The sequence below is a fragment of the Crocodylus siamensis genome, chromosome 2, assembly GCF_052110815.1.
Source record: "Crocodylus siamensis isolate JL-2025a chromosome 2, ASM5211081v1, whole genome shotgun sequence".
Classification (NCBI taxonomy): Eukaryota; Metazoa; Chordata; order Crocodylia; family Crocodylidae; genus Crocodylus; species Crocodylus siamensis.
Window position 1 is genome coordinate 237,178,805 of NC_143396.1, and position 25,491 is coordinate 237,204,295.

Below are 25,491 nucleotides of genomic sequence, written 5' to 3' on the forward strand. Positions count from 1 at the left end.
CCAGAGCACCCCAAGGGATGACAAGGTCGAACGGTCATGAACTACTGCGAGACCGTTTCAGGCTGGACATAAGGAAGAATTTCTTTACTGTCCGAGCCCCCAAGGTCTGGAATAGCCTGCCATCGGAGGTCGTTCAAGCACCTACATTGAACACCTTCTAGAGTAAATCGGATGCTTATCTTGCTGGGATCCTATGACCCCAGCTGACTTCCTGCCCTTTGGGCGGGGGGCTGGACTTGATGATCTCCCGAGGTCCCTTCCAGCCCTAATGTCTTTGAAATCTATGAACACCCAAACAGAAAAATACACCCTGAGTTGCATGTCATTTGCATATAATGTGAATGCCTTGCGAGATGCGCAGCTTGGGTTCCCAAGAAGCATTCTGGGGGCTCACTCAGTGTTACCACTGTGGTAGCAGCATTCATTAAGTGTTCAAGATGAGTGCTTCTAATAGTGAGTCTACAAGTGCTTCCGTCTCTACAAGGAAAAGATAAGGTATAACTTTGGAAGAAAAACTTGAAGTTGTGAAGAGATAGGAAAAAGGTGAGAAGACAAAGGAAATCAGGTGTGCTACAGGGCTCAGTGAATCAACTCTCTGTACAATTAGGGACAATGCGGAGAAAATTAAGGGGTTCTGTAGGAGTGCTACACGTTTATCTACTGCCCGTGTTTCAATAGCAAGGTTGGCTATCATGGAGAAAATGGAACTCATGTTGACAACATGGATTGAGCACCAGAATCAAGAACACATGCCACTTTTGATCCAGGTGATTCAAATATAGGCATGCAGCATTTATGAAGTGTTAAAACACAATGATCCTGAAGCCGAGCCATTTAATGTAAGTGCCGGATGGTGTGACAGATTTAAAGCACACCATGGATTTCATAATGTCAAACTGATGGGCAAAGCCGCAGCTGCTGATAAAAGTGCTGCAGATAAATTTCCTTCAATCCTGCAGGCTGCCATTGAGGAGGGAAGCTACGATCTGAGGCAAGTTTTCAACTTGGACGAAACCGGACTCTTCTGGAAACAGATGCTGAGTCAAATGTTTATTTCAGTCAAGGAGAAAACCGCCCCAGGGTTCAAGGCTACTAAGGATCACTGCACACTGCTGCTCAGAGTGAATGCAGCTGGCGACTTCAAGCCCAAATTGTTGATAGTTTACCACACCAGAAACCCTCAGGCGCTTTCAACTATCAATCGGTTATGCAAAGGGACACCTGCCTGTTTACTGGAGAGCCAACTGGAAAGGATGGGTTACTGGATCATTGTTTGAAGATTATTTTTCCAGTCTGCTGCATTTGGAATTGAGGACTTATTGTAACAGGCAAAATCTGCCTTTCAAAATTCTACTGCTTCTTGATAATGCTCCAGGACACCCCCCAAGTCTTGGTGACCTCAGTGAGAACATTAAGGTGTACAAAGTCGCTCATCCAGTCCATGGATCAGGGCATTATTCGAGCTTTCAAGAGCTATTCTCTATGGGGGACCTTCAAGAAGGTTATCAATGAGACAGGGTCAAAAGAAAAGACAAACTTCAAAGAATTGTGGAAGAACTTTAACATCAAGATTGCCATAGACATCATCGGAGACACCTGGAATGATGTTACACAGCAGTGCCTTAATGGTGTCTGGAAAAACATCTGGCCTGCTGTTGTGAATGATTTCTGAGGCTTTGCTGCTAATGAATTTATCAGTAATGCAAGGCATGAGATTGCTGAGATGGCTAAAAGTGTGGGCTTTGAGCAGGTTGACGAAAACATGGCTGAGCTGCTTGATTCCCATAGGGAGGAACTCTCAAAAGAGGATCTTCTTGAGCTGGATAGGGAGCGCCATGGAGAGGAAGAGCCCATGGAAGAAAATGAAAGGCTCTCCCCCCAAGTTCTCATGATGAAAGGCATGGCTGATGCATTTAAATTTTTGGATGGTTACCTAGCCTTCTTTCACGAAAACGATCCCAATCGTGAAAGAAGTGCTAAGGTTGCCAGGCTGATGAAGGAAGCCAATGCCTGCTACACGGAGCTTTACAGGGAGAAGTGGTGCTGCTTGGTGCAGTCTTCCTTGGAAAAGTTCTTCAGGAATCAGGACAGCACTATCTCGACTCAATCAACTGACTCTCAGCCCTCCACTTCTGGGTGAAGAGATATCACTGCCATCTTTTGATGTGTTCGACCTGGATGAAGACTCAGTTCCCCATTGATGGATGGATTGAAGATTGTTGTATGTCCATTTTGTATTTTTTGTGTGCATTTCTTATAATGTAACTGAATAAATATTTTTACAATATGTTTTTGTAACATAATAAAGTATTGGTTGAAAAAGGTTTTATTTTGGTACCTTTGGTGTCATAAATGTGAGGTCTAAGAAATGCAACCCCTCACTTTTCTATTATTTCATATGGGAAAATTCACCTTGAGTTGCGTGAATTCAGCATATGCGAGATTTCTCAGGAACACAATATATGCATACGTCAGGAGTCTTCTGTATTAGAAAAAGTGTAAACTTGGCCATAGTACCAGGGAAGAGTATAGGAATATAACCCGGACATGCTTGGACATACTAGTGTTTCATGTGACCCTGTGTGGGTAATCAAGGAACAGCTCCCTACTTAATATAAACAGTGTCTTTATTATAGCACTTTCTTACAGAGCTGTTACAGGCCCTGTTGTTCTTCAGTAGCCTCTCTAACTCTCTTCCTCTTCCTGTTCCCCCTTTGGACTCCTTTTTTCTGCTGCAGCTGGTTTTGCCTCTAAGATCTATACATATTGTTACAACTAGAAAGGTCAAGGCATGATTTGAGATGCAAGCAGAAAAGGCTATAAAAGGTAATAAAAAGGTAAGTCAAAAGTAAAAGAAAGACCAAAGAAATCATAAGTCCATTAAAGACTACAGAAAGCAATCTAGTTATGAATGATGCAGAAAAGGCTGAAGTATTTAATGCCTTTTTTATGTCAGTTTTCACAATTAGATGCAGCTCCCAGACGATGAGTGCAGGTTTTAGACTTGAAGCATTCCACCACAAAGTTCTGTATTTAGTGACACCCCATTTCAAAATATTTTTAAAAAGTAGCAACACATTTTAATGGGTATTAAAACTTTTTTTTCTGAAGTCCCTTTACCTTAGATTAGATCTCTTCTATTAAAAAAGATTTTTCAGATGTTTGAGATTTTTTGTTATAATTACTTACATTCTTTCATTTCTTAACACTGAGGCCTCAATATGTAACTCTTGTTTTCCACTAATATGGCATCATGAGAAATCTACTGCACACAGCACTCTCTAGTGTTACAACACTTTCTTTTCAAATACTTCCACAACTTTTGCCCCTGGTACTCATCTACCCACCCCCAGTACCATTGCCCGCTAGAACACCACTTGCTCATTATGCAAGCAAGTTCAACTCCTCCTCCTCTAGGTCAGATGGTACAGCAGCAGATGGTAAATATGTTCATTGCCCAATTAATCATCAGGTTTCCTTGCTTACCAGACTTCACTTGCTACCACTGTTCCCTTGGGCATCTGCCTTTCCAAAACAGCACAGACCAAACTATTTAGTCCTAGGCCTCATAGGCCTATTAATTAATATTGCTCTAACCTTATCCTTAATCTAGCCTTACCTCCTTTGAAAAAAGAATCCTCTGTAGCTCTCTATATAATTAGAGCTGCTTCAGAAGATGAACCTTTCTGACAACTTGATAGCATATGCTTTGACCAAACTAATGAGAATGAAAGTGTTTCTATTATGATGTGCAAATCAATCAGGGACCCTGGGATTTAGCAGCTCTTTATTAAAATTCTGTTTTCAGACTGAAAGAGAAGTTGAGATAATTTCTTTCCCTTTTATGCAGAGGTCATCCCCTATCTTAATCATCTCTGCCAGAGAGAGCTTATCACCAGCATTTATAAAAATGCTTCTGGAGAACAAAACTGTTTCCCTTGGACTGCCATACCAAATGACAGATACGAATAAAAAAAAAAATCCCAATTGAAAAGGCTCCCAAAGCCCAGAAAGTATGTTTTTGTTCTCCCTCCAAATTACATTCATTCAAACAAGCATTGAGCTACCAGCACCCTCAGTGTGTTTTTTTTCAGGGACAAAGTTTAAGCCTTTCTAGCAAGTAAATTTTTGCATAAGTTTGATGGGAAAGATCATTCTTCATCTTGGATTATAGTGAGACATGGTTGGAAATATCAAATTTTGATCCAAAAGAGAAGAAAAAAGTGGGGAAAGGGAATTTGGAACCATTTTGCAAAACAATTCAGTTTTTCCTACCAGTTCCGGTGATATGTGTGTCAAATGAATGGCTAAAATATAGACTCCCCAGTTAGTCTCTTCATTTCTTGCCTGTATCACAGCAGCTGTTTAGGGGACAAATAAAAAAACCATTAAAGTTGGCATGGTTGAATCAGGCCCTAACTGTACATACCAGTTTATAATGGAAAGAGTACATACAATAGCCAAATGAAGCCCTATATTTACAGATCTTTCTCTCTTCCTCTCTCTCTCTCTGTCTCTCTTTATGTAGACATATGTTGCTGAACTGATGGGCTGCTTACCATCACCAAGCCCAGAACTAGATATTTATATACTGTGTGATTCTTTTCCTTTTACATAATCTTTAACATCTAACTAACCTTATAGCAGACCTCCAGTAGTGGATAATTACAGGATTCCCTTCGAATTCAATCTGAAAGAAACCAAACACTTTCCTACAACACAGAGCATCATTGACTGTCATTTTACTTGTTATTTGCTCACTAGAAATAAATTATCTTGTAAATATTTGAGTCAACATTAAAGCCAGAAAATAAAACTTCTGAGGCCTCCTTTTTCACCCTGCCATATCCTCAAAGGCCTCCTATCACACTAATTTATCACCTTTATCTAAGAAAGCACTTTTAAAAGGTTAAAACAATACACGTTTTATTCCAAGTCAGCTATGTTTTGCCTCTTGCTGGTGAGGAAATAGCTTATCACTGGCTCCTGAATTTGGAAAATGTTTACAGTGGGTATTTAGGATGGTGTTATCTACTCCTGTGGATGATAATCCCAAAACAAGTATCTTTAGTAGAATTGTTACCCTTTTCCCTTCACAGTCTTGAGTCCCACCCTCTCAGGCCAATAGGTATTCCATGCATATAACTATTCCACCTCCTCTTCCCCTGTTTTATAGATCTGTGTTTGAAAAAACATGGTATTGCTGGTGTTTCTTTCTCCCAAATAAAATCAGCTAAATTATACCTATATATAAATAGTACAAGCTTCCTCATGTAGACCAAGCCACACTGATTACATAGTTGAAAGGCCATAAAGAAAAGAAAAAAATATGTATCTCGCTATTGATCCATGATGACAGATCAGAGACAAAATGTACCCATTTTTCAAGTAATCTGATATCAAATACAAGACTGTTGCTCACTGAAACCAGAATTAAAAGCATCTTTCAGTTTTTAGGACAAAGTGAGTCTTCAGGTCATGAACAACTGAAAACAGGGTCTTGTGATAGGAAATATTGAGCCACCTTGTTCAGAGACAGCTATAATTAATCTGTATTGTCTTTAAAAGTCTAAAGAAAAACAAAAAAAAAGAAGTATGTAAGACACTGGCAGCCTTTACCTGAAACTCTTTTAGCATGTGTTGATCCAGTTAGGAGAGGGTTAAGCAGGTTTAACTGACTCACTTAGGCAGATGACTCATTAGCCTACTTGGATTTATAGTGCAATGATTGTCTAGACTTTTAAGACAACATAAGGTATGAGCTGAGCAGTCCACAGGTAGGAAAACTTACAAAATAAAGGCTTGACCTTTTTATCTTAATGTTATTTTTTTCACTAATAAAGTCAATCCCTAAGAAAAAGCTGAGTTCCAAATTTTTCCAGTATATAGATTTTGTTTTTAGAGACTGTGAAAAGCATTCATTACCTGGATATATTGATATTGGAAATTGTTAGAAAAATGAAAGCCTCATAAAACTTCAGCAATTTTAATGCATGTACATCATTAAACATTATTTCATGAACTATGGCCAAGTTATTTAGCTAGCATATTATAGATCAATGAAAGTTGTATTTGTGCTTATTATCTGTGCTTCAATAGAATATCATAACCTATTCAAAGAAGCATCCTGAAGTAATTTTGGCTCTAATTTTCAACTTTGCTGAAAAGACATATGCAATACACATGCAGCATCCCCTTTCAGCTGCTGTTATTTTCAGGAAATGTAAAAGCTGGTACACTACTGCAATATGACATTCTGTCATGTAAGACTCCTAAATAATATGATATAAATGCAACCATGTATAGAGTAAATATGTTTAAAAACAAAACAAAACAAAAGACACCCAAACCCTAAAGAGAACATGTTTGGGATCCTACAGAATAAAGCCTATAAGGAGCAGGCTTTATTTACTGCTTAGTTGGCTGCTAGTGCTGAACATTACCCCAGGAGTATTTTCATGGGAAGTAAGAATCACTTTAGATAATTACTCCTACTGCTTTTAAAAGAGCCCCAGAGACTTCCTTGAATATGTGTAAGAGTCGAAAGCTCTTAGAGACACTGAAGCATATCATATTATTCATTCACTGAGTGAGACACTGAGCACGTTGTTCACAATAAGTATCATCCATTTACTTTGTGGACATGGTAATTTTCAGACTATATATATATATTTGTCCATGTGTACACTTGACTTCAATGAGATAAGGAAGAAGTCATGACAGTTACAATTTACTGTAAGTCTGAATACTGTCAAAAAACTTGACATAGATGCTATTTTAATTGAAAAAGGTGTCTTTAACCAACAGGATGTGGCAGGTTAGGGTGTTGTGTCAGTGTTGACAGTAGTCTTATGTAGAGTTTAGATTATGGATTGTATGGGATGGTTTGGATAGAGTTGATCCTGCCTCAGGCAGGGGGGTTGCACTAGATGACCTCTGGAGGTCCCTTCTAGCCCTACTTTTCTGTGATTCTTTGTTACTTATCATTAGAATTGACATTAATAATGACTTAAATATATATAGAACCTTTCATTTAGCAGGTATGAGAATAGTTTTTATATCAGAATTGCAATTAATTTCATAACGTTAAATCAAATTAATAGGGAGATATAGAGAATATGCACAAACTCTTTGCAGAATTTTAAGTGGAGTAAGAATGTGAATTTGCATTGGAGGCCCTATGAGCTTTTTGAAAGATTTTTGCTCCATTCTTCATCCATAATTTTCAGCCTCAAAAAAGACTTGTACATTAAACTGGGGCATCTTCTCACACCTTCATTTGAATTCTCACGCATACTAAACAAAGATTATCTCAGCAACTTTCAGTGACACTTTCTACTCTCAACTGTGTTTCTATCTCCTAGCTTCAATATACCTTTTATCTGAAATTTATTATCCAGATATTTTCAATATCTCCTGACACATTTGGACAGAGTGTACGTCTATTGATTGTTGTAAATTTAGAAAGTGGTCAAGGGCTGAGATAGTGGGTGTGAAGATACAGCTTACGTCTCCATCATCAGCTGTCAACAACTTCTTTCTGCTGTTCCTGTGCTGGTAATATGTATCCAACTACACCAATACAGTCCCATTCCAAGATACAACAGGAGTCCAAATAAAACAGTGTTCCTTTTGGCTCATTCTTTCAGGTATTTCAAACTGTCTCTGCCACTTGACAGCAAGTGTCTCTACCTACCCTCTCTGAGTAGGAGAGCTGAAGCATAGGCATCTGCAGAAATGTGGTTCCCCACTCAGGCCTTACTGTTCCACTTTATTCTTTCTTGGAGTTTGCTCTCACCCTGAATTTTCAAGGATTGCACCATGAGTCCTTTAATTTTCTGTAGCAATATCCCCAAAGATCTCAGGGCCCTGTCACATATGAATAACGGTAGCAGCAAAGATGGGGTAGGGTGAAGTTCAGAGATGAACCAACTTCAGCAGTTCAGGGTTACACTGAAGAGTATAACAGGAGTACTCTATAAAAGAGGTGTGTGTATACACATATATCTATATCTACACACACACTTGAATACATACATATACACCCCCCCACATATAAACATATACATACACACACGGTGCAAATTAAGGGGGATGGCAAAATCCGCGAAAAAGGCACTGCATTCATGAATGCCATCTGGGTTCATGAACTCAGTGCCCCCAGCGGCTGAGGAGGGGCATGGCTGCTCTGGTGATGGCGGGAGTCCAGTGGTGATACAAGCCCTGCAGCAGCAAGCGTGGAGCTCCTGAGGAGCTCTTTTAAGTGTATTTAGGAAGCAGGTTCGGCATTCGCAAATATTTGAAACCGTGAATGCCGAACCCACAAATAGTGAGGGTTTCATAGATTTCATAGACATTAGGGCTGGAAGGGACCTTGGAAGATCATCGAGTCCAGCCCCCTGCCCAAAGGGCAGGAAGTCAGCTGGGGTCATAGGATCCCAGCAAGATAAGCATCCAGTTTACTCTAGAAGGCGTTCAACGTAGGTGCTTGAACCACCTCCGATGGCAGGCTATTCCAGACCTTGGGGGCTCGGACAGTAAAGAAATTCTTCCTTATGTCCAGCCTGAAACGGTCTTACAGGAGTTAATAACCATTTGACCTCATCATCCCTTGTGGCGCTCTGATGAGCAAACATTCCCCCAGATACTGGTGGTCACCCCGATAAACTTATAGGTGGCCATCAGATCACCCCTGAGCCTACGCTTTTCCAGGTTAAAGAGCCCCATAGCTCTCAGCCTGTCGTCGTAAGGTCTGTTTTCCTGACCTCTGATCATGTGTGTGGATCTTCTATGGACTCTCTCATGCTTCTTCACATACTTTTTGAATTGTGGGGCCAAAAAGTGGACGCAGTACTCCAGCTGCGGCCTCACCAAGGCCAAGTACAAGGGGAGAATGACGTTCTGGGATTTGCTTGAGATGTATCTATGGATGTAAGCCAGCGTTTTGGTCGCTTTACTAGCTGCAGCATTGTATTGCAGGCTCATGTTCATCTTGTGGTGAATGATGACCCCCAAGTCTCTTTCTTCCATAGTACTAGCCAGCATAGCACTGCCAAGCCTATAAGGATGCTGCACTTTTTTCCTCCCAAGGTGGAGAACCTTGCATTATTCAGTCTTGTCCACCCATTTGTTGAGCCTATCCAGGTCATCCCAGATCGTCGCCCTCCTGTCTTCTGGTGTGGATGCTTTGCCCCAAAGTTCGGTGTCATCGGCGAACTTGGCCAGTCCACTTCTGACTCCAATGTCCACATCATTAATGAAGATGTTGAACAAAATGGGTCCAAGGACAGAGCTTTGGGGGACCCCACAGGTCACAGGCCACCATGATGAGTGACTTCCATCAATTACTACCCTCTGGGTCTGACCATGGAGCCAATTTCCCAGCCAGTGGATCGTGGTGGACCCAAGGCCACAACTGGCCAGTTTTGCCAAGGGGTGATCATGGGATACCAGATTGAAGGCTTTTTTGAAGTCAAGATATATGACATCAATCTCTTCTCCCTTGTCCAGGTGATAGGTCACCTGGTCATAAAAGGAAATGAGATTGGTCAAGGGAATGATATTGGTCAAGATCTACCCACAACAAACGCATGCTGGCTATCCCTCAGGATGTTGGCGTCAGCCAGTCCATTAAGGATGGCCTCTTTAATAAACTTTTCTAAGACCTTCCTCAGGATAGAGGTCAGCCTGCTGGGCCTATAGTTTGCCGGATCCACTTTCCTCCCTTTCTTGAAGATAGGCACCATGTTGGCCAGTCTTCAGGCACTACACCAGAGCGCCAGGAGTTTTCAAAGATCCATGCCAGAGACTGGGCTATGGTGCTCAACAGCTCCTTGAGTACCCTGGGGTGTAGATTGTCAGGGCCAGCTGACTTAAAGTATCCAGCCTCTCGAGGTGTTCCTTTACGAGGTCAGCATTGATGGAGGGCAGGGGATCTCCCTCACCCGGACCTCCCTGTCCCGTAGCGGGCATGGGCGTCCCATGGGACTGATGAAAGACCGATGCAAAGTACCCATTTAATAGGTTGGCTTTTTCCTGGGCGTCAGTTGTCAGTTGTCCCATCTGATTCAGCAGGGGTCCAACGTTGCCTTTGCTTTTCCTCCGGCTCCCCACATATCTGTAAGAGGACTTTTTATTGTCCTTGATGCTGCTGTATATATAGAGAGAGATCTCTCTATATAGCTAGAGATCTCTCTTGCTCTCTCTCTCTCTATATATATAGGATTTTAATACATCTATTTATATAGATATATCTATCTATATCTCTATAGATAGATATATCTATATAGATAGATTCAAATTAAAGGTTAGAATTATATATATGTAGATAGCTATATCTATATAGATATATTTATATCTATATAGATCTCTCTCTATATATATGTAGATATATCTAGATAGATATACACATGTGCTTACATATACATATCTATCTGTCTATACACATAGATAAGGTGAAATCAAGAATATGAAGCATAGTGTCTAAGTTTTTTAGGGGCTATAAACTCTGTAATGTTGTACTGCAGGTGACCCCTTATATGCAGGTCATGGTTTCCATGCAGCTCACAAATGCAGGAGGTAGCAGAACATTTCCAGAACTTTCCCTCCAAACACCAACTGGGACCTCACAGGCACAATGTCAGCAACCCCAAACACTCCAACAGTGTGAGTCAGGCACCCCATATGACTAACTGAAAAATCATTACTTAAAAAAAAATACATTGCTTTATTGGTCTGCAGGACTCCAAGCCTTGTCAGTATGAGTGTTTTGCATTTTGGGGGCTTTTCCTGCCATAACCACAAGAACAAGAAACTTACTTTTTAATGGAAGTTGAGGTTTCAATAAAGAAATAAATAAATAATCTCCTGACTCCAGGATCAGGGCCCCATATGTGGGCACTAGTACAGACCATAGTGGCTCAAGGCCAGGAAGTTCCATTCCTGACTCCTATACAGCAGTGGCAGCAGCAGCCTTTCTACAGATGGTGAAGGTAGGAGAAGAGAGAAATCCTGTAAAAAGCAGGTTGCTGTACTATTACTTTCCCCTCTCCGCTGGTTCAACCTCTCTGACATGGCCAGATACAGGGGATAATATCTGCAGCACTTGTAGGGTAGGGGAACAGTGTAGTGGGGGTGGATTTCACTCAACATGTGTACATCTTGGCTATCGTATCCTGTAGGATTCTTTAGCTCCAATGAGTTAGAATGCCAAGGAAAGAGAAGTCATGGGGGGTTTTTTGTAAATCTGCATATCACTGGTTTGTAAATCTGCATATCACAGTGATATGTAATCCGCATATCACTGTGTTGTATCTGACCACAAAGATGGATTATATTCTTGTCACCAAAGATTTTTGTATATTATTGTGTATGCTAGTTTGTAAACTGCTCAGGAACAATTGTGAAACTGGAAGACAAACAACAAGCCAGAGTAGAGTTTGGCCAGGTCATGGAGTTAATAGCCTAATTTTTACAGAAAATGTCACAAGCTCTCTTAATGGTCACATCTGGTCAGGACATTTGATTTTTATTTTTGGGTGTATGTTATCTTGTGAACCACACAGGCCTTCACATATGCTGGGAACTGGCTCACTAGTGATATGGAATAATATCGCTTATTGAGTCATTAATGCCATTGCAGCAGCACTTAATGTCAGGCTTCTGCAAACAGAAAATCAGATTTATGAAAGTGAACACCTCCAAGGACCCCCTCATTGGGGCAGTTATTACAAGGTCTGAGAAAAAAAAGATGCTCTGGCCTTTTTGAAAATCTGTCCATTATTGCTTATCTTCAACAAACAATCCTTATTGTAGGCACAGAAATCCCTTGAAAAAAATCTAAACCTTACAGTTCAAGGTCAGTCATGCCTGGTTTATGAAAGCTGATGGATTCCCAACCATAGGTAGCATAGTATTGTGATGACTGAGTTCCTTTTGACAGTATAATCACATATACTTCATGTGGAATAGCAAAGGTTTGTAATTAAGGTTTGTAATTCTTATGGCTTTATAGATAGGGCTTCAGAAAGGATTGCTTAGTTTTTCAAGCCACTTCAGGTTCATGCAGCATTTAGCAAAGGCAAGGGAGAAGGAGGAAAGGGAAATTGAGAAAGGAGAACAGCACCCAATGAAGAATGTTCTAGCAACACTTACAGCTAGAGAGTCCCTAATAAAGCATAGGAAATTGTACATGCCTTGTGTTTTCAGGCATATAGTTTTGCTAGTATGACTAATGTTTGTCCTTTCAGCTGAAACTGAATACAGATATGAAGTAGGCCAGTCCTTATCAGTAGTCTTTTGTCCAGTTGTAAACAATGATTTACTGTATGGCACCTTTCTTATCTCTAGACTGTGACTACACTGGGCTGAATTTGAGACACAAATCTCTACTGAATCTAACAATATTTTCATAGAAGTTAAGAAAATGAAGTTTTATTTGGTAATTAAAGGTGCCGTAACAAGCCATTTCACTTTAACATTAGGTCCTGTAAAGGCAAAGCAACTCTGTAAAGGGATGCTGTTTTGTGCTAAAACCCTCTGACTGTGGTAAAGAATAAAGGATTTTTGGAGGAAGGAGAGGGAGGCAGTGTGACCAACTCCAAGGCTGTGGTGGGGCCACATCCAAGCAGCAATGCAGAGCTGCGTTTGGGCGGCAACGCAGGTTTGGGCCTGCACAGCAGCACATTTCCAGATGCATATGGTGGTGTGGGGCTGCGTTCATAGCCACCCACATCTTCCCATAGCCTGGACTACTAGTGGGCTGAACGGATCTGTTCCACCTTCAACACCCCCGTTTAGATCATAAATCTCTCAAAGTAAGGAACCCAGGATCAAATTGGTCTCTACATGAGTAAGTAATGGAAATGCAGTAAGTTTGGGTTCCTACAGTGTGTACAGAAGTGCTCCGTGCACTGTTTACAGCACTGTAATTTAGAGCACTTTTTATAGCACTACAAAGTTACAGCACTCTTACACATGACAGAAGTACAGTGTTTGGTGGGGTGGGGGTGGGGATGACTTATGAACCTTCCTGCGCTTTCCAGCCTAGGCACTCCATAGCCGCCTGGCGCTTCTCCACTGACCAGCATACAGAAGTTATTTAAAGCACTGTAGGTTTTTACAGTTTTGTAAAAAACAGCAGTTCAAATGTAATACCTCATTTAACAGTGGTTTTGAAGTGCTGTAAAGCTGTGCATATCTGTTAAGTGCCTTAAATAGTGAAAAAAGCAAATTCTGTACATACCGGTTTTCTATCTGATCATTCCCTGTTGGGGATTAGAGGGATTGTCACTTTTCTTAATCCAAGGATTTTTAGACCCATGTATCTAAGATAAAGTGTCAATGAAAACTAATCAGTCTCCCGTTTTACTCTGTCCCATAAAAAACATGAACCTAAAAGCAGGGTTTTTTCAATTAGAGAAATGATTCTAAATCATTGCATTACACAGTTCCTCAGCTCATCCAGCCCTCCTAACAGGAGAGGAGCATGTGTCTGACTTCTTGGGTAGGCTGCAGGAAACTAGTGTGATTTAGCTCTAGATCCAATAAAGGATAATACCATTTAGGTGCCTGTCCCCAGAGGCAAATCTGGAATCTGAGTTAGGCACGTGGGGTCTAAGAAACCTGAATGCTGTGCAGGGAGCTATCTAGAGCTAGCTCGTAGGAAACACTGAGCACAGAGGTATGGCTTCTTTCTGGAATGTCCACGGCTCAGGACTGTAGGCAGGTGACTCTGTCCAGTAGAGCTCCAGAATCCTTTTCAAAGGTAGGAGCCTACATCTGGTTTTGAAAAAGAACACTTTTACATATGGCCAGAGGACATGAGAAGTAAGGAAGTGGTCCCTATCCACCATGTAGGTAATAGCTAAATGCTTATAGCACATGTCTGGGCATTGGGAGACTGGCTGGGAGAGAAAACAGGAGAAAAAAGACTGTATCCTAGGGTAGGGGTTGTCAACCAGGAGTACATGTACCCCCAGGGGTACTTGGAAAGGGACTAGGGGATGTGTGGGCAGATGGGGACAGAGCGCTGCCACCCACTACCCCACACCACCGCCTCCCAGAAGCAGGGCTGGGGGTGGGGCGAGGGCAGTGCCTCCCCTCTGCAGGCCGCCTGGCCAGCTGGATGTGGGAGAGGGAGGGAACTTGCACCTGGCCATCCACCAACTGGCACCACTACCGCATGCAAGCCCCGCTGCTCTGCATCCAGCTGCCGCCACACGCCCCCGACTCTGCCAGAGGTATACCCAGAAGCGGTAGACTCCTTGAAAAAGGTTGAAAACCCCTACCCTAGGGGTTAGGGGACGCATCTACTTCAACTCTATAAGACCACGATATTCATTGATTTCCTGGCAGGCATGTGGCATTTTCTTCCACATTCCCTTTCTTAAAAAAGGTTGCTTTTTTACTTTGCGTTTCACTTTCCTGCGGGCAGCATGAACGTGCTTTATTGTAAAGAAAAAAGAGGAGTGAGAAGGAGAGCAAGGTGGTGGCAAATGTCACACAAGGCTTCACTACAGATTACAAAAAAGATGAGAGATTTAAAAGGCGGTCGGCTCCCAGGCGTTGAGCTGGTGGAAGACAACCGTCCCACTTGGCAAATACACCAGATGAGCCTCTCTCTATAGGTATAGGTAGGACCAATTCTTAGTAAACAGAGAGGGGCTCACCATCCACAGATCTCAAAGCCTCTGCTCAGGAGCTTTTATTCCCGTGTCACCAGTGATGGAAGCAAGGTGCAGGGAATACCCGCAGCAGGGCTGTACTGAAGTCAGTTTCCCAAGTAACAGAGGGTCTGGATGGTCCAGCTGTGGCAGAGAGAAACTTTTCTTCCCAGAAAAACCCCTTATTCCTCAGAATGTTTTAATTATTTTTTTTGGAGTAGGGGGGTGGGGGGATTACTGTTTTCTTTTTTGCCTTGTAATATGAATTTTCATTCCTACCTGGGAGAACTTTTACAATCTTTGCCATCCCCTATGACCCACGAAGGGTGCCTGTGCCCGCAAGCTTGCAAATAAAGCCTTTTTTTGTTGTTGTTGCAAATATCTGGTTGGTCTAATAAAAGGCTCTGTCACCAGCGTTGATTCCTTTTTGTTTGTTTGTTTGTCTCCTTGAAGCGTTTGGGATCTTGTCAGTACGACCACCGCGTGCTGGCCTGAAACAAGCGTGTTTAAAACAAATGGAGCTGCAAAAGGATCACTTTTAACGAAAAAGAAACACGCCCCGCCGGTGGGATTGACCCCCCCAAAAGGGAAAGCATCTCGGCGCGGGCGGACGAGGGAGCAGCTGCGCGCAGCGGGGCGCGCCTCGCTACCTGGTAAAGCGCGCGGCTTCAGAGAAGAGCGGCCCCGGGGCTCGCTACTTCCTCCTGCCGATAAGATCTTCGCCTCCGCTCGTCACGGGCGTCTCTCGCCGCGGCCGCCCCGCTCCTCCGCAGCCTCGAGCGAGCGGCAGCAGGGCCAGGGGGACATGCGGGGCTCCGCGCCGCTCCGCAGCCGCCCGCGGGGCCAGCCCGGCCCAGCCCGCCGGGCACCGGGGCGCGGGCGGGCGCCGGCATGGGCACCTTAGGAGGCAGCAGGGAAGCCCGTAAGTTTGCGCGTCCTCCCCGCTAGGGGCCGGAGTCCCCACGGGCGCCTTTGTCTTCGGGGCCCCCGCGGCCGGGGTCGGGGGCGCGGCGCCAACCCGGGGCCGCCCCGGGCGGGCTGCAGCAGCGCGGGGGGCGTGGCCGGCCGCTGCCAGAGGGAGCCCGGGGGGCGGTTGGGAAGAGCAGGGGATAGGAAGCGCGCGCGAGAGAGAGGCAAGCGGGTCCTTCACGCGTGGGACCCCCCTTCTGCACCTGCACCTGCACCTGCACCGTCCACACGAGCCCGCGCCCCGAGCTTCACAAGGCCTCAAGCTCACCTGGAGCTCGTCTCTCTGCATTAGGGATGCATAACTGCCCAGAGCCCCCGGGGCATAAACCTGGAGCCAGGCATGACTTAAATGGAGGTGGTAGCTGTGGTGCTCTAAGGACGTAAGCAGGCAAGGCTCTTCGGGTAAATCTGCTCTCTTTTATTAGTCCCAACTCCTCAGGTTGGACCAGTTCTTCTTGGCAAGTTTTTGGGTCAGACTAAGAAAGCGGCTGTGGATGGTCTGCGGGAGCCTGGGTGCTGACACAAACTCCCAGCTGTGGGATGACCACCCTGTAGTAGTGTACGTGCAGTACGTTGCACCCGGCGTACATTTTTACTCTGCTTCAGTAATCCTTGCTTGTAAAGCGCTTGAATATTAAAAGGGGGTGCTGGCTGGTTGTAGCTGTGGTGGTCTAAGGACATAGGCAGACAAGGGTTTTGGAGGAATTTGTGATATCTTTTATTAGATCAACTTAATAGCTGGAAAAATTGTTCTTTGCAAGGTTTTGGGCACCAACGCCCTTCCTCAGGCATAGGGAGAGTCAGGTGTTTGTGCCCAAAAGCTTGCAAGGAACAATTTTTCCAACTATTTAGTTGGTCTAATAAGATATCATACCTACCCAAAGAATGTTGTCTGCCTTGATTATTAAAAGGCATTTTGAAAGAGTAAAATGGTTGCACCCTATTCTACAAGTGTAACTACATATATAATTACCTCAAAGAGTTTCCACTGGTGCTGACTTCATTCAAGGCTAGAATTGGTTCTAAAAGGACATCTATACTTCACCTTATTTTGCTAAGTTTTGTTCCTTTTCTCTCAAAATTCACTCCACAGAGTGTTCTGTTTTTAAAAGGTTTGCTTCAAAAGACCTGTATGTCAGCAATTTGTTTAGGAAGATTTTCTTTTTGGTTGCAACTTACTTCCCTCAAAACAGGCCCCAGTTCTGTTGCAAGTTTCAATAATCACTGCCCCTGTGTGAACTATAAAACCATATTTTCAAAGGGCTTCAAAACAGGTGCTAGAACAGTGCCTGTTGTTTTACCAATGAACATTTTTCAGCACACTTTTTTTTTTCATGCCTATGATTTTCTGCCTACTGAATCTTATAATAACATGTCAATTTATAATGATATATGCAAAAAATATAAACAGATTTAAGTACTATTTCTGTAAATACAGAAGTCTTTTGCATGTACCAAAGTTAGGTATGAATTTAGACATGTGGAGGGAAAAAAAAGAAAAGTACTTGCATAATGATATGTGTGTAGCTTGCGTAATGATGTGTGATTACTGGCAGAAAAAGTTCTTTGGGTAAATCCGGTATCTTTTATTAGACCAACTTGAATAGTTGGAAAAATTCTTCTTAACAAGCTTTCAGGCACAAACACCCTTGTCAGGCCATATTGGTTATAAAAATTTAACTAATTAAAGTTATTAATCAACCACTTAAACAGTTATTAGCAATTTAGAAGAAACTAGCAGACAGTTATGGTAACAGTTATAGAGTAGCAACGAAACATTTCATTAGCTACAAAACATTATAGATACTCTGTATGAGACCCTGATATTTCAGTTGTGCATTAGCTCAACTAAAATTAATTTAAAAAATCTGTCTTATATAAGATTTAACTATGGATTGAATTCTGATCCTTGTGTTACCGTTGTCTGCACATAACTTCATATTAGGTAATCAGTACCAGGACACTTTCCCAATTTTACATAGCTATATATATTGTTCAATTTAGAGATCTACTGAATTATCTGAATCCTTGTTGCTCTGCTTTGGAGTTGATATGCTTGTATTGAGATTACAGGAGAAAGATTAAAAAACCCCCCAGAAAAAACAGCTCTAACCATATACTGTAAAATGCATACTTATATGGGAATATAACTAGGAAGAGAGGTCCCTTTGGTGCATTTGCCAGGTGGGAGGGTTGTCTTTCACCAACTCAACTCCTGGGAGCTGGTTGCCTTTTAAATCTCTCCTCCTTTTTGTAATCTGCAGTGGAGCCCTGTGTGAAATTTGCCACTACCTTGCTTTCCTTGTTCTCACTTGCATATTTCTCTGTCTTCTAGAAAACCTGCACAAGGATGCAGCACTGCCCCTAAATCAGCATTTGAGCTGAAGCAGATCAGTCATTGTGCCAACTATTCAAATCTTACCCAATCCACTGAATTCAAAATAATAATGCCTTTGGGACACTTAGCCAAAGAGGCCAGCCTAGAAGACCTTCTTGAAGCCTGCATTCAGTCTTTTGGTGAGTGCCTTATTTGAAACAATTTTTATGTTGCTACAACAGAAGTTTAGGTAACTTATCATTTGTGGAAGTTTAGGGCTAAGAATTATAAAAATAATAAATGATAATGTATTTTATAGCTATGTATCTGTGTGTTTGTGACACACTCCCTCTCTCATATATGGTGCGAATGATAATTTTGCTATTCTTTCTTGGATGATGACCACCAAGTATAGTAAAGTTGCCATACATTTTAAATTATTTTTCTTTTTTTCTTACTTCAAATACTGAACTGAAGTACTTTCCATATGGATGGATTTTTAAAAGCTGAAGTATTGCAAAATGGAGAGTACAGTGTGTGTAAATAGTATGTTTATAATATTTGTATTATTACATGCTGGGTTTTTGGCTACAACCAAAAATCTAGCATGTTTATGACATCCCTTTTGGAAATCAGAAGAATTATTTGGTGGATTATGTGTATTGAAGTAGGAATGCTTTTTATTTTATCAGTAGAGAGATTTAAAATCAGATATGTTGTGAAGGAAAAAAAAGAATCTAGATGAAAAACCCAAATGCGTAACTTCTAGCATATGAATTATTCATCTTTTTACTCTTTCACCAGCAGAACTGCTATATTGACAAGCACCATCAGAGATGTATAAAGTAGGCAATGCCACTTTGAAAATAAAGTATTTGCTAATGAAAACAGAAAACAGCTTTGTTATTTTATTAAAACGCATCATGCCAGGAGGTTTTCAGAGCCCTTACAAAGAACAAAGATTGAAATACTTCAAAAGATTTCTGATCATTTATTTTTAAACGCTATAGTTCTTTCTTGTCATTTAAAATAGCATTTTTCTTTATCACTGTTTCACTTTATCCATGTTTTACCTTTCCATGCCAAAGTCCAGTTATTCCAACTGCAACAGAAGTCTGTGGCATCTAATTTACTTAAAGAGTTCATGTCTTTAAAACTAGATGCAAGTTTTAAAGCCCAATGTTTTAACATAGGGAGTAAATTGAGAGGGACTCCGCTTTTTCCCCCCTAAGCATCTAATGAGCTGCTTTTTATCCATTACTGAACATAAAACAGCTAAAGTTTTTTTGTTTATGAACATGCATAAGGTGGGTTGCAGTTGGGTTTCTTTCTAGCACAGGATCTATAGGAGTTAAAACAGTCATGCTTAGTGGTGATATGGCTCTTTAGCTTCAAAGCATTAAGCAAACAGCTCCCTGCTTGAGGCGGAGGGGCAGTCCCTACCAGGCTTTTGTCCGTCTGCTCCCTGCCTAGGGCTGGCATGCTGAGGAGAGGGGAGTGGGGTTTAAGCCCCCTTCCTGGCCAGTATAGGACCCCAGCCCAGGTCAGTCTGGGGGGGCTATCTCTGCCAAGTTATTGCCTTCTTTGCCCACCGCCCTGCTTTCCGCTCAAGTAGAAGCGTTGCCATGCCCCCTGCTCTCAGCCTGGAATTGGCATGCTGAGACACTTGAGTAAGGCAGGTTTTAAACCTCCCTGGCCTGCATGAGACCCCAGCTGGGGGCTGCCTGGGGGTGGGTGGGGCAGCCCTGCTAGTCTTCTGCCCTCCCCCCTCCTTTGAGGGGGAGGGGGCAGCCCCTGCTAGGGTTTTGCCCCCACACCACTCAAGTGGAGAGTGGAGTGCGTGGCCAGGGCTTGACCTGGGGCCAGCACCCTGGGACAGGGGGGAAAGGTGGTTAAACTCCCTCCCTGGCCCAAACAGGACCCCAGCTGGGGTCTGCCAGTAGGGGGTGCAGCTCCTGTCAGGCTTGGCTCTGTTCCTCACCACATGACCACAACCTAGCCCAGGGCTGGCACGCTAAGGCCCGAGGGGATGGGGGTTTAAATCCCCTGCATGACCTGCCTGTCCTCTGCTGCTTTTTGCTCAAGTGAGGACAAGCCTGGCAGTCGCTGCCCTCCCTTTCCCCCTCCCACCCCGACTCCTAGGCAGACCTAGGCTGGGGTCCCATTCAGGCCAGAGAGGGGGTTTAAACCCCCCTCCACTCCCATCTCAGTGTGCCAAGGCATGGGCCAGGGCATGGCCATGCTCTCTACTTTAAGCAGGGAGCCGGGAATGGGGGCAAAAGCCTGATAAGGGTTTTCCCCACTATCCTTCCCAGGCAGACCCCAGATGTGGTCCTGTGCAGGAAGCAAGGAGCCAGGGAAGGGAGGACAAAAGGGCAGGGGCTACCTTTCCCCAGGCAGCTGGGTGGGGTCCTCTGTGGGCCATGGAGGGGGTTTAAACCCCCCTCCCTCCCTGCTTCAGTGGGGCTGGGCCTGGCCATATCTGCCCCCCACCCCTTAGCAGGCAGTGGGGGAAAGCCTGGCAGGGGATGTTTGACCCCTCCCCTGGCCAACCTGGGCTGCCGTTGCACGTGGGCCAGGGAATGGGTATAAACCGCCTCCCCGTAGCGTGCTGGCCCTGCCTGGGGCCTGGCCACACCCTCTGTTCTGTAAATGGGGAAGAGCCTGTGAGGGGCTGCTGCTTCCCCTTCCCCCAGGCACCCCTGAACTGGGGGTGGACCTGGGTTCCCCCAGTCCCACCCCTCTCTCAGCTAGCCGAAGCAGTGTCATTGTTATTGTTAGGGAGCAGAGGGGTGGGGCCAACCCTGCTTGGCCGGAGCAGATAGCCCAGCCCAGCCCAGCCCAGCCTAGCCTAGGGCTGTAAAGCATCTTGGGATGCTGGGGGACCATGAGTTAACTTGAACGAGGAAGGGATCTGGGACAAATGTTCTGTAATTTGGTTTGATCTAAATCAGTTAAGTCTGATACTACATCCATCCAGGTTTATCTTAAACCAGTTTCGGGCATGTCGAAAATGGTTTAAGTGCACTGAACTTCTGTTACAGATTTTAACTGGTTTCATAGTCACTTAAACCAGTTTGTGTGTAACTTCTGTCCCTAGCCACACTACCAAATACTCTCAACACCCATGTAGGAAGTCATGAATTGTTACATTATATATACTGATTATATGTTTACAGAAAAAAACGTGCATCTGTGGGGGGAAGAATTGGTGACAATAATGCTGTATTCCTCCTCCACTCTTTTAACCCAACCAGTTTTAAATGAACACTGAATGTTACTTCTTTTGAGGAAAAGAAGTCCACCAAACCACTATAAAAGACTTGATTCCTGCAAAAACATCCTGACCATGTTTATCCCTCTCTAGATCAAGTAGCCAAACAAAGTGCTAAAGTAAAAGTGACGCCTGTATAAAAGGTTTACATCTTAGCTAATTGATCAGTCTCATCTTAATTTGTATCCAGGGGAGGATTATAAATGTTATATTTTGAAAGCTGGCGGCAACTTTTTTTCTCCAAATACTGTGGGTAAAACCCTGATTTCACTGACGTATCCAATGTTTCTGTTTATTTTGGTCTGCAGCATATTTTTAAAAACTAATTTTAGGGCATATCATAATCCTTCTCAATAAATAGCAGTGTGTATGCAACCTTAATTTTATAAGGTTTATGGAATAGGTTGTTAGTGAGAAATTATGCTATGTACTGTAGCAATCCAAACTCTCTCTCTCTTCCATTGTCTGAAGTGATGCAACTCTGTGATGTAGTTCTTTGGCCTATAAGTTGTTTTTTCTTCTTGACACTGCTGGTTCTTAAAATATCTGGGATTTCCCAGTAGAGTATTTAAATAAGTCACAAAATGAGGCTGGTACAATTAGATAACCTACTTAAGGAAGTTGATTACAGAGAGTTCTTTTTGTTGGTATCTACAAACATTTTGCAAAAGTCTCACTGGACTCCATTGCAGTCTAGGAGAAGAGCTAGCAAATTCTTATCTAAGATCTCATATAAAAAGGTTGGCTTTTAATTTGTAAAAGTACATTAACAGATTAAGCAAGATTTTCTCTCCATGTGATATTGGAGTACATATAGTCAGTTAATTTGGACAGTTGGTTTTATTCCTTTTAAAAAATATTTTCTGTCCACATCTAAAAAATCACAGCAGAAAATGCTCTTATGTTTTATAACATTTCACAAGGTTTCTATCTTATGATATTTAATTATTTATTTTGTATATAAAGTAACCAGAATATCTAGTGCTGTGATATTTAACTTTTATTATTGAAGACATTTTAATAACTTAATATTTGAAGGACAGTAATTCATAGGGTTATGTAGAAAAAGTGCTATCTATATGTTCCCTATTTAGAAACCCCCCACCCCAGCATATTACCATATCCAAAATATGCCATACAATGTGTCTTTAAATGCATGGCACATTTTTATGTTATATCATTTTTTTGGTTAATATTTTTATTGCACTGGTTCTTACAGGCCACACTCATGGATCAGATCCACACAGTGTTCATCACTGTACTGTTTAAAAAAACCCTGATTTGTACATGTGACTAACGAACAATAATGGGTAGCGTCTACTGAAGTGTAAAATTGACAGGCTTATGCCATGAAGGAGAAAATAATTAAGGTTTGTATGTATGGCATTATGCCATACATAACCAGCAAACAGATGTCACCTTGCTGAAACACTGATAAAGAAAAGTATCTTTTGCAGCAGTGTTTTGAATGTATTTAAGGCTGGGAAGTAAAACAGACTTTTCAAGAAGAGAGAGGAAAAAGTTGGAGTACTTAAGATGTACTATATAGAGGATTTGGACTAAGCCAAAAATGCTATATCTTGGAGATCCTTAGGATGAATTGGCCAGATTTATATGGAGTCTTCATGTTAAAAGTATAAATCCAGGTAGGGCTTGGTTAAAGACAGCACCAGATTATGAGCCTGTGTGGCAGGAAGGGTGTTGTTGTTGTGCAGGGTGACTGAAAAAATGGGAAAAAGTGGGTTTTGAAGGGGAAACTTAAGGTGATCACTGGAAAAAATGTAGGATGAATGTTTAGTTTGGAAGAAATGAGGGAGATCTGAAGTGGAAAGATGAATAAGAGTCATTAGCGTTATGTTAATACTTCAAACTACATTATCTTTGCCCCAGTTTTCGATGCTCTCATTCAATAGAGTTAAAAGAAGTGGAGCTCTTGAACTTTGGCCTCAAACCCTCAATGAGGCTGGGAAGAAGGGAATGGAACATCCTCTAAACTAAATGTTGAAAGAGAAGGAGGAGATAAACCAGAAGAGTAAAAAACTAAAGGGAGACAAGATTTCCAGAAGGGCATGGTCGATGACTGAAGACAGGTTGATATGGCTAAAGCTGGAATGTGAGCCTCAAGAACAGCTCAGGAAGAAATCATGACTCATTATACTCAGTGGAGGTATCTACATGTGCGCTTTACTGCAGGGTTGACTAATTAGCTCTGCAGTAAAAAATCACCATCTACATATGCAGCACTATAAGGCTGTACTAAACTAATTAACTCTGCCATAGAATAGTATGGCCTGACGCACATACTATCATATGGCAAAGTCTAGTGCATCACAGTACACATGTAGACAGTGACTGGGGCTGGCTGGGGCAAAAGGGTGCTACAGTGTGGGGGCTGCCTGCTAGCTCTGCACTGTAGCACCCTTGTCCCTCAGCCAACCCCTCTGCAGCACATTGAGTTGGGACACAGCAGCTCTGGGTTGGCAGGCTGCCCACAGGGCCTTCTGCCAGCCAGGGCTGCACTGCCCTAGCTCAATGTGTTGTGGTCCTGAGCGCATGTGTAAAACCTGTGCCCACGAGCAATAAACTCTGGTACAGACTGTGCCAGAGTTTATTCAGCTGCACTAATTGCATGCATAGATGTGCCCAGTGAGAGCCGTTTCACCGGAGGATAAAGAGCAGACACCTAAGTATGCAAGGTATAAAGCTTTAGAAAGCATGTTTAAAGAGGGAAAGAGCCAATCAAGTGGGGTCAAGAGGAAGGCATGCGGTATGAAGAGAGGAATGAGTCTGAGGAGAGACAGAAGTGAAAGAGAAATGAGGGAGGGTATCAGACACAGGAAAGGGAAGTCAGGAAATGAGGCAAGATGTCACTAGGGCAAGTGGTAGGATTAGAGGTTGAAAGCAGATGAAAAAGTAAAGTTTATGGGGGAAAAAGAAAAGGACGATGGGGGTGGGGGAGTAAGGAATGGATGAGCAAAAAGGTGGCCAGGACTATGAATTAGAGGTTCAGCAGAAGTAGTGCTGCTTGGCTAGGGACATGGCAGAGCTGCAAAAGGAGTGCGTGGATTTGTAGCAGAACAATTTTGCAGTTGTGACTCATGACTGGTACTTCTGAAGTGCAGTTACAATTAGAAAAAAGTGACACTAAAATGACACAGAATAAACAAAACCTCTCTGAATCCATAGTTTCCTAACACAATTGTTCAGTTTACAGGTTAATAAAAAGTATTTCTAATGAACAGTTCTACATATTCAACATGGGTTCTGAAGGTCAAACTTGACCCTATCTCTTATGTTCTTGCTAGTAATCAAGATATTTGAAACATTGGCTTGTCGATGATACCTGAGACAGAATAGAATCTAGCCTGCTGCTCCACTAGCTCTGAATACAGTGGTGACACTAATATAAATATGTCTGTCTGACATGATTTAAAGGACACAGGAAGCACAGTTCCATTTTCACCTAGTCATTGTGGCACTGGGAGGGCTAAACACATGTGTAATGTGTTTTAAACATGATTTGAATTTAAATACAGAAATCTAAAATGTTATATTTTTAGTCAATAAAGTGTAATGGTATATTGACTCTCGGAGAGCAGTGTGGAGTTCAGACTTTCTCTGAGAGTAAATATATCATGGCACAGACTCTGAACAAGGAACTGAAAGGTTAAATGTTTCAGTAGCATTCATTCGTCAGTCATGTTTTAATCTGTCAGCTGTATGTGCACCAGGTACAGAAATGAAGTATGAATACTTCACAACACTATCCACCCAGCTTATTCTGAAATTATAGTGAGCCTAGTACACTAGAGTTTGAGATCAGTTATGTGGTAGGAGTTTGTCATCGCTGATTATTTTGCTACTTAATCACTCCATGGGGGTGTGAGTTTGAGTGAGAGGAAAATTGAGTGGTAAAAAGTTCCCTCCTTTTTAGCTAGGATTGTCAGTTTCTATCACTCCTAGATAAAGCTACCTTTGGGTTTAATGTGATTAGGGTTAAAAGGCTTGTTTTTAAAAGGCCGTAACTAATACTTTCCAAAAGCCAAGGCAGTATGGAGTTAATACATGTTAAACTGGTTGAGTTGAAACCTGGGGTTTGTCTAGAGAAGGTTAGAAAGTGTTATATAATGTTTGATTAAAATCTTAGTATAGACAGAGCATAATATATACATGCATTAGCTGGCAGAAATGAAGACTATAATGTATCAGTTAAAACAATTTAGTTAACATACTTTAAAAATACAATCTTTATCTAGACGAGCTTCAGG

General features: G+C 42.5%; 1 protein-coding gene and 1 long non-coding RNA gene across 4 annotated transcripts in view; one reads left to right on the top strand and one right to left on the bottom strand.

Moving 5' to 3' along the window:
- LOC149871933 (uncharacterized) overlaps positions 1-15,127 on the bottom strand; it is a 35,809-nt gene extending 20,682 nt beyond the window's left edge. Inside the window, exons 1-2 of the long non-coding RNA XR_016440323.1 lie at positions 14,943-15,127; positions 4,276-4,361 (exon numbers count right to left, since the gene is read on the bottom strand). This is a non-coding gene — a long non-coding RNA (uncharacterized LOC149871933). The remainder of the gene's footprint in view (positions 1-4,275; positions 4,362-14,942) is intronic.
- Positions 15,128-15,284: 157 nt separating this feature from the next.
- The window catches only part of RASGRP1 (RAS guanyl releasing protein 1), a 93,984-nt gene continuing 83,777 nt past the window's right edge, over positions 15,285-25,491 (top strand). Inside the window, exons 1-3 of one of the 3 annotated variants that reach the window (XM_090033505.1) lie at positions 15,455-15,585; positions 16,058-16,191; positions 17,968-18,149. In XM_090033505.1, the coding sequence (XP_089889631.1) occupies positions 16,127-16,191; positions 17,968-18,149 (247 nt within the window). In that variant the 5' untranslated portion in view covers positions 15,455-15,585; positions 16,058-16,126. Of the gene's footprint in view, positions 15,586-15,791; positions 16,035-16,057; positions 16,192-17,967; positions 18,150-25,491 lie in introns of those variants that run through there. The other 2 variants (XM_090033508.1, XM_090033506.1) reach the window with 2 other exon arrangements.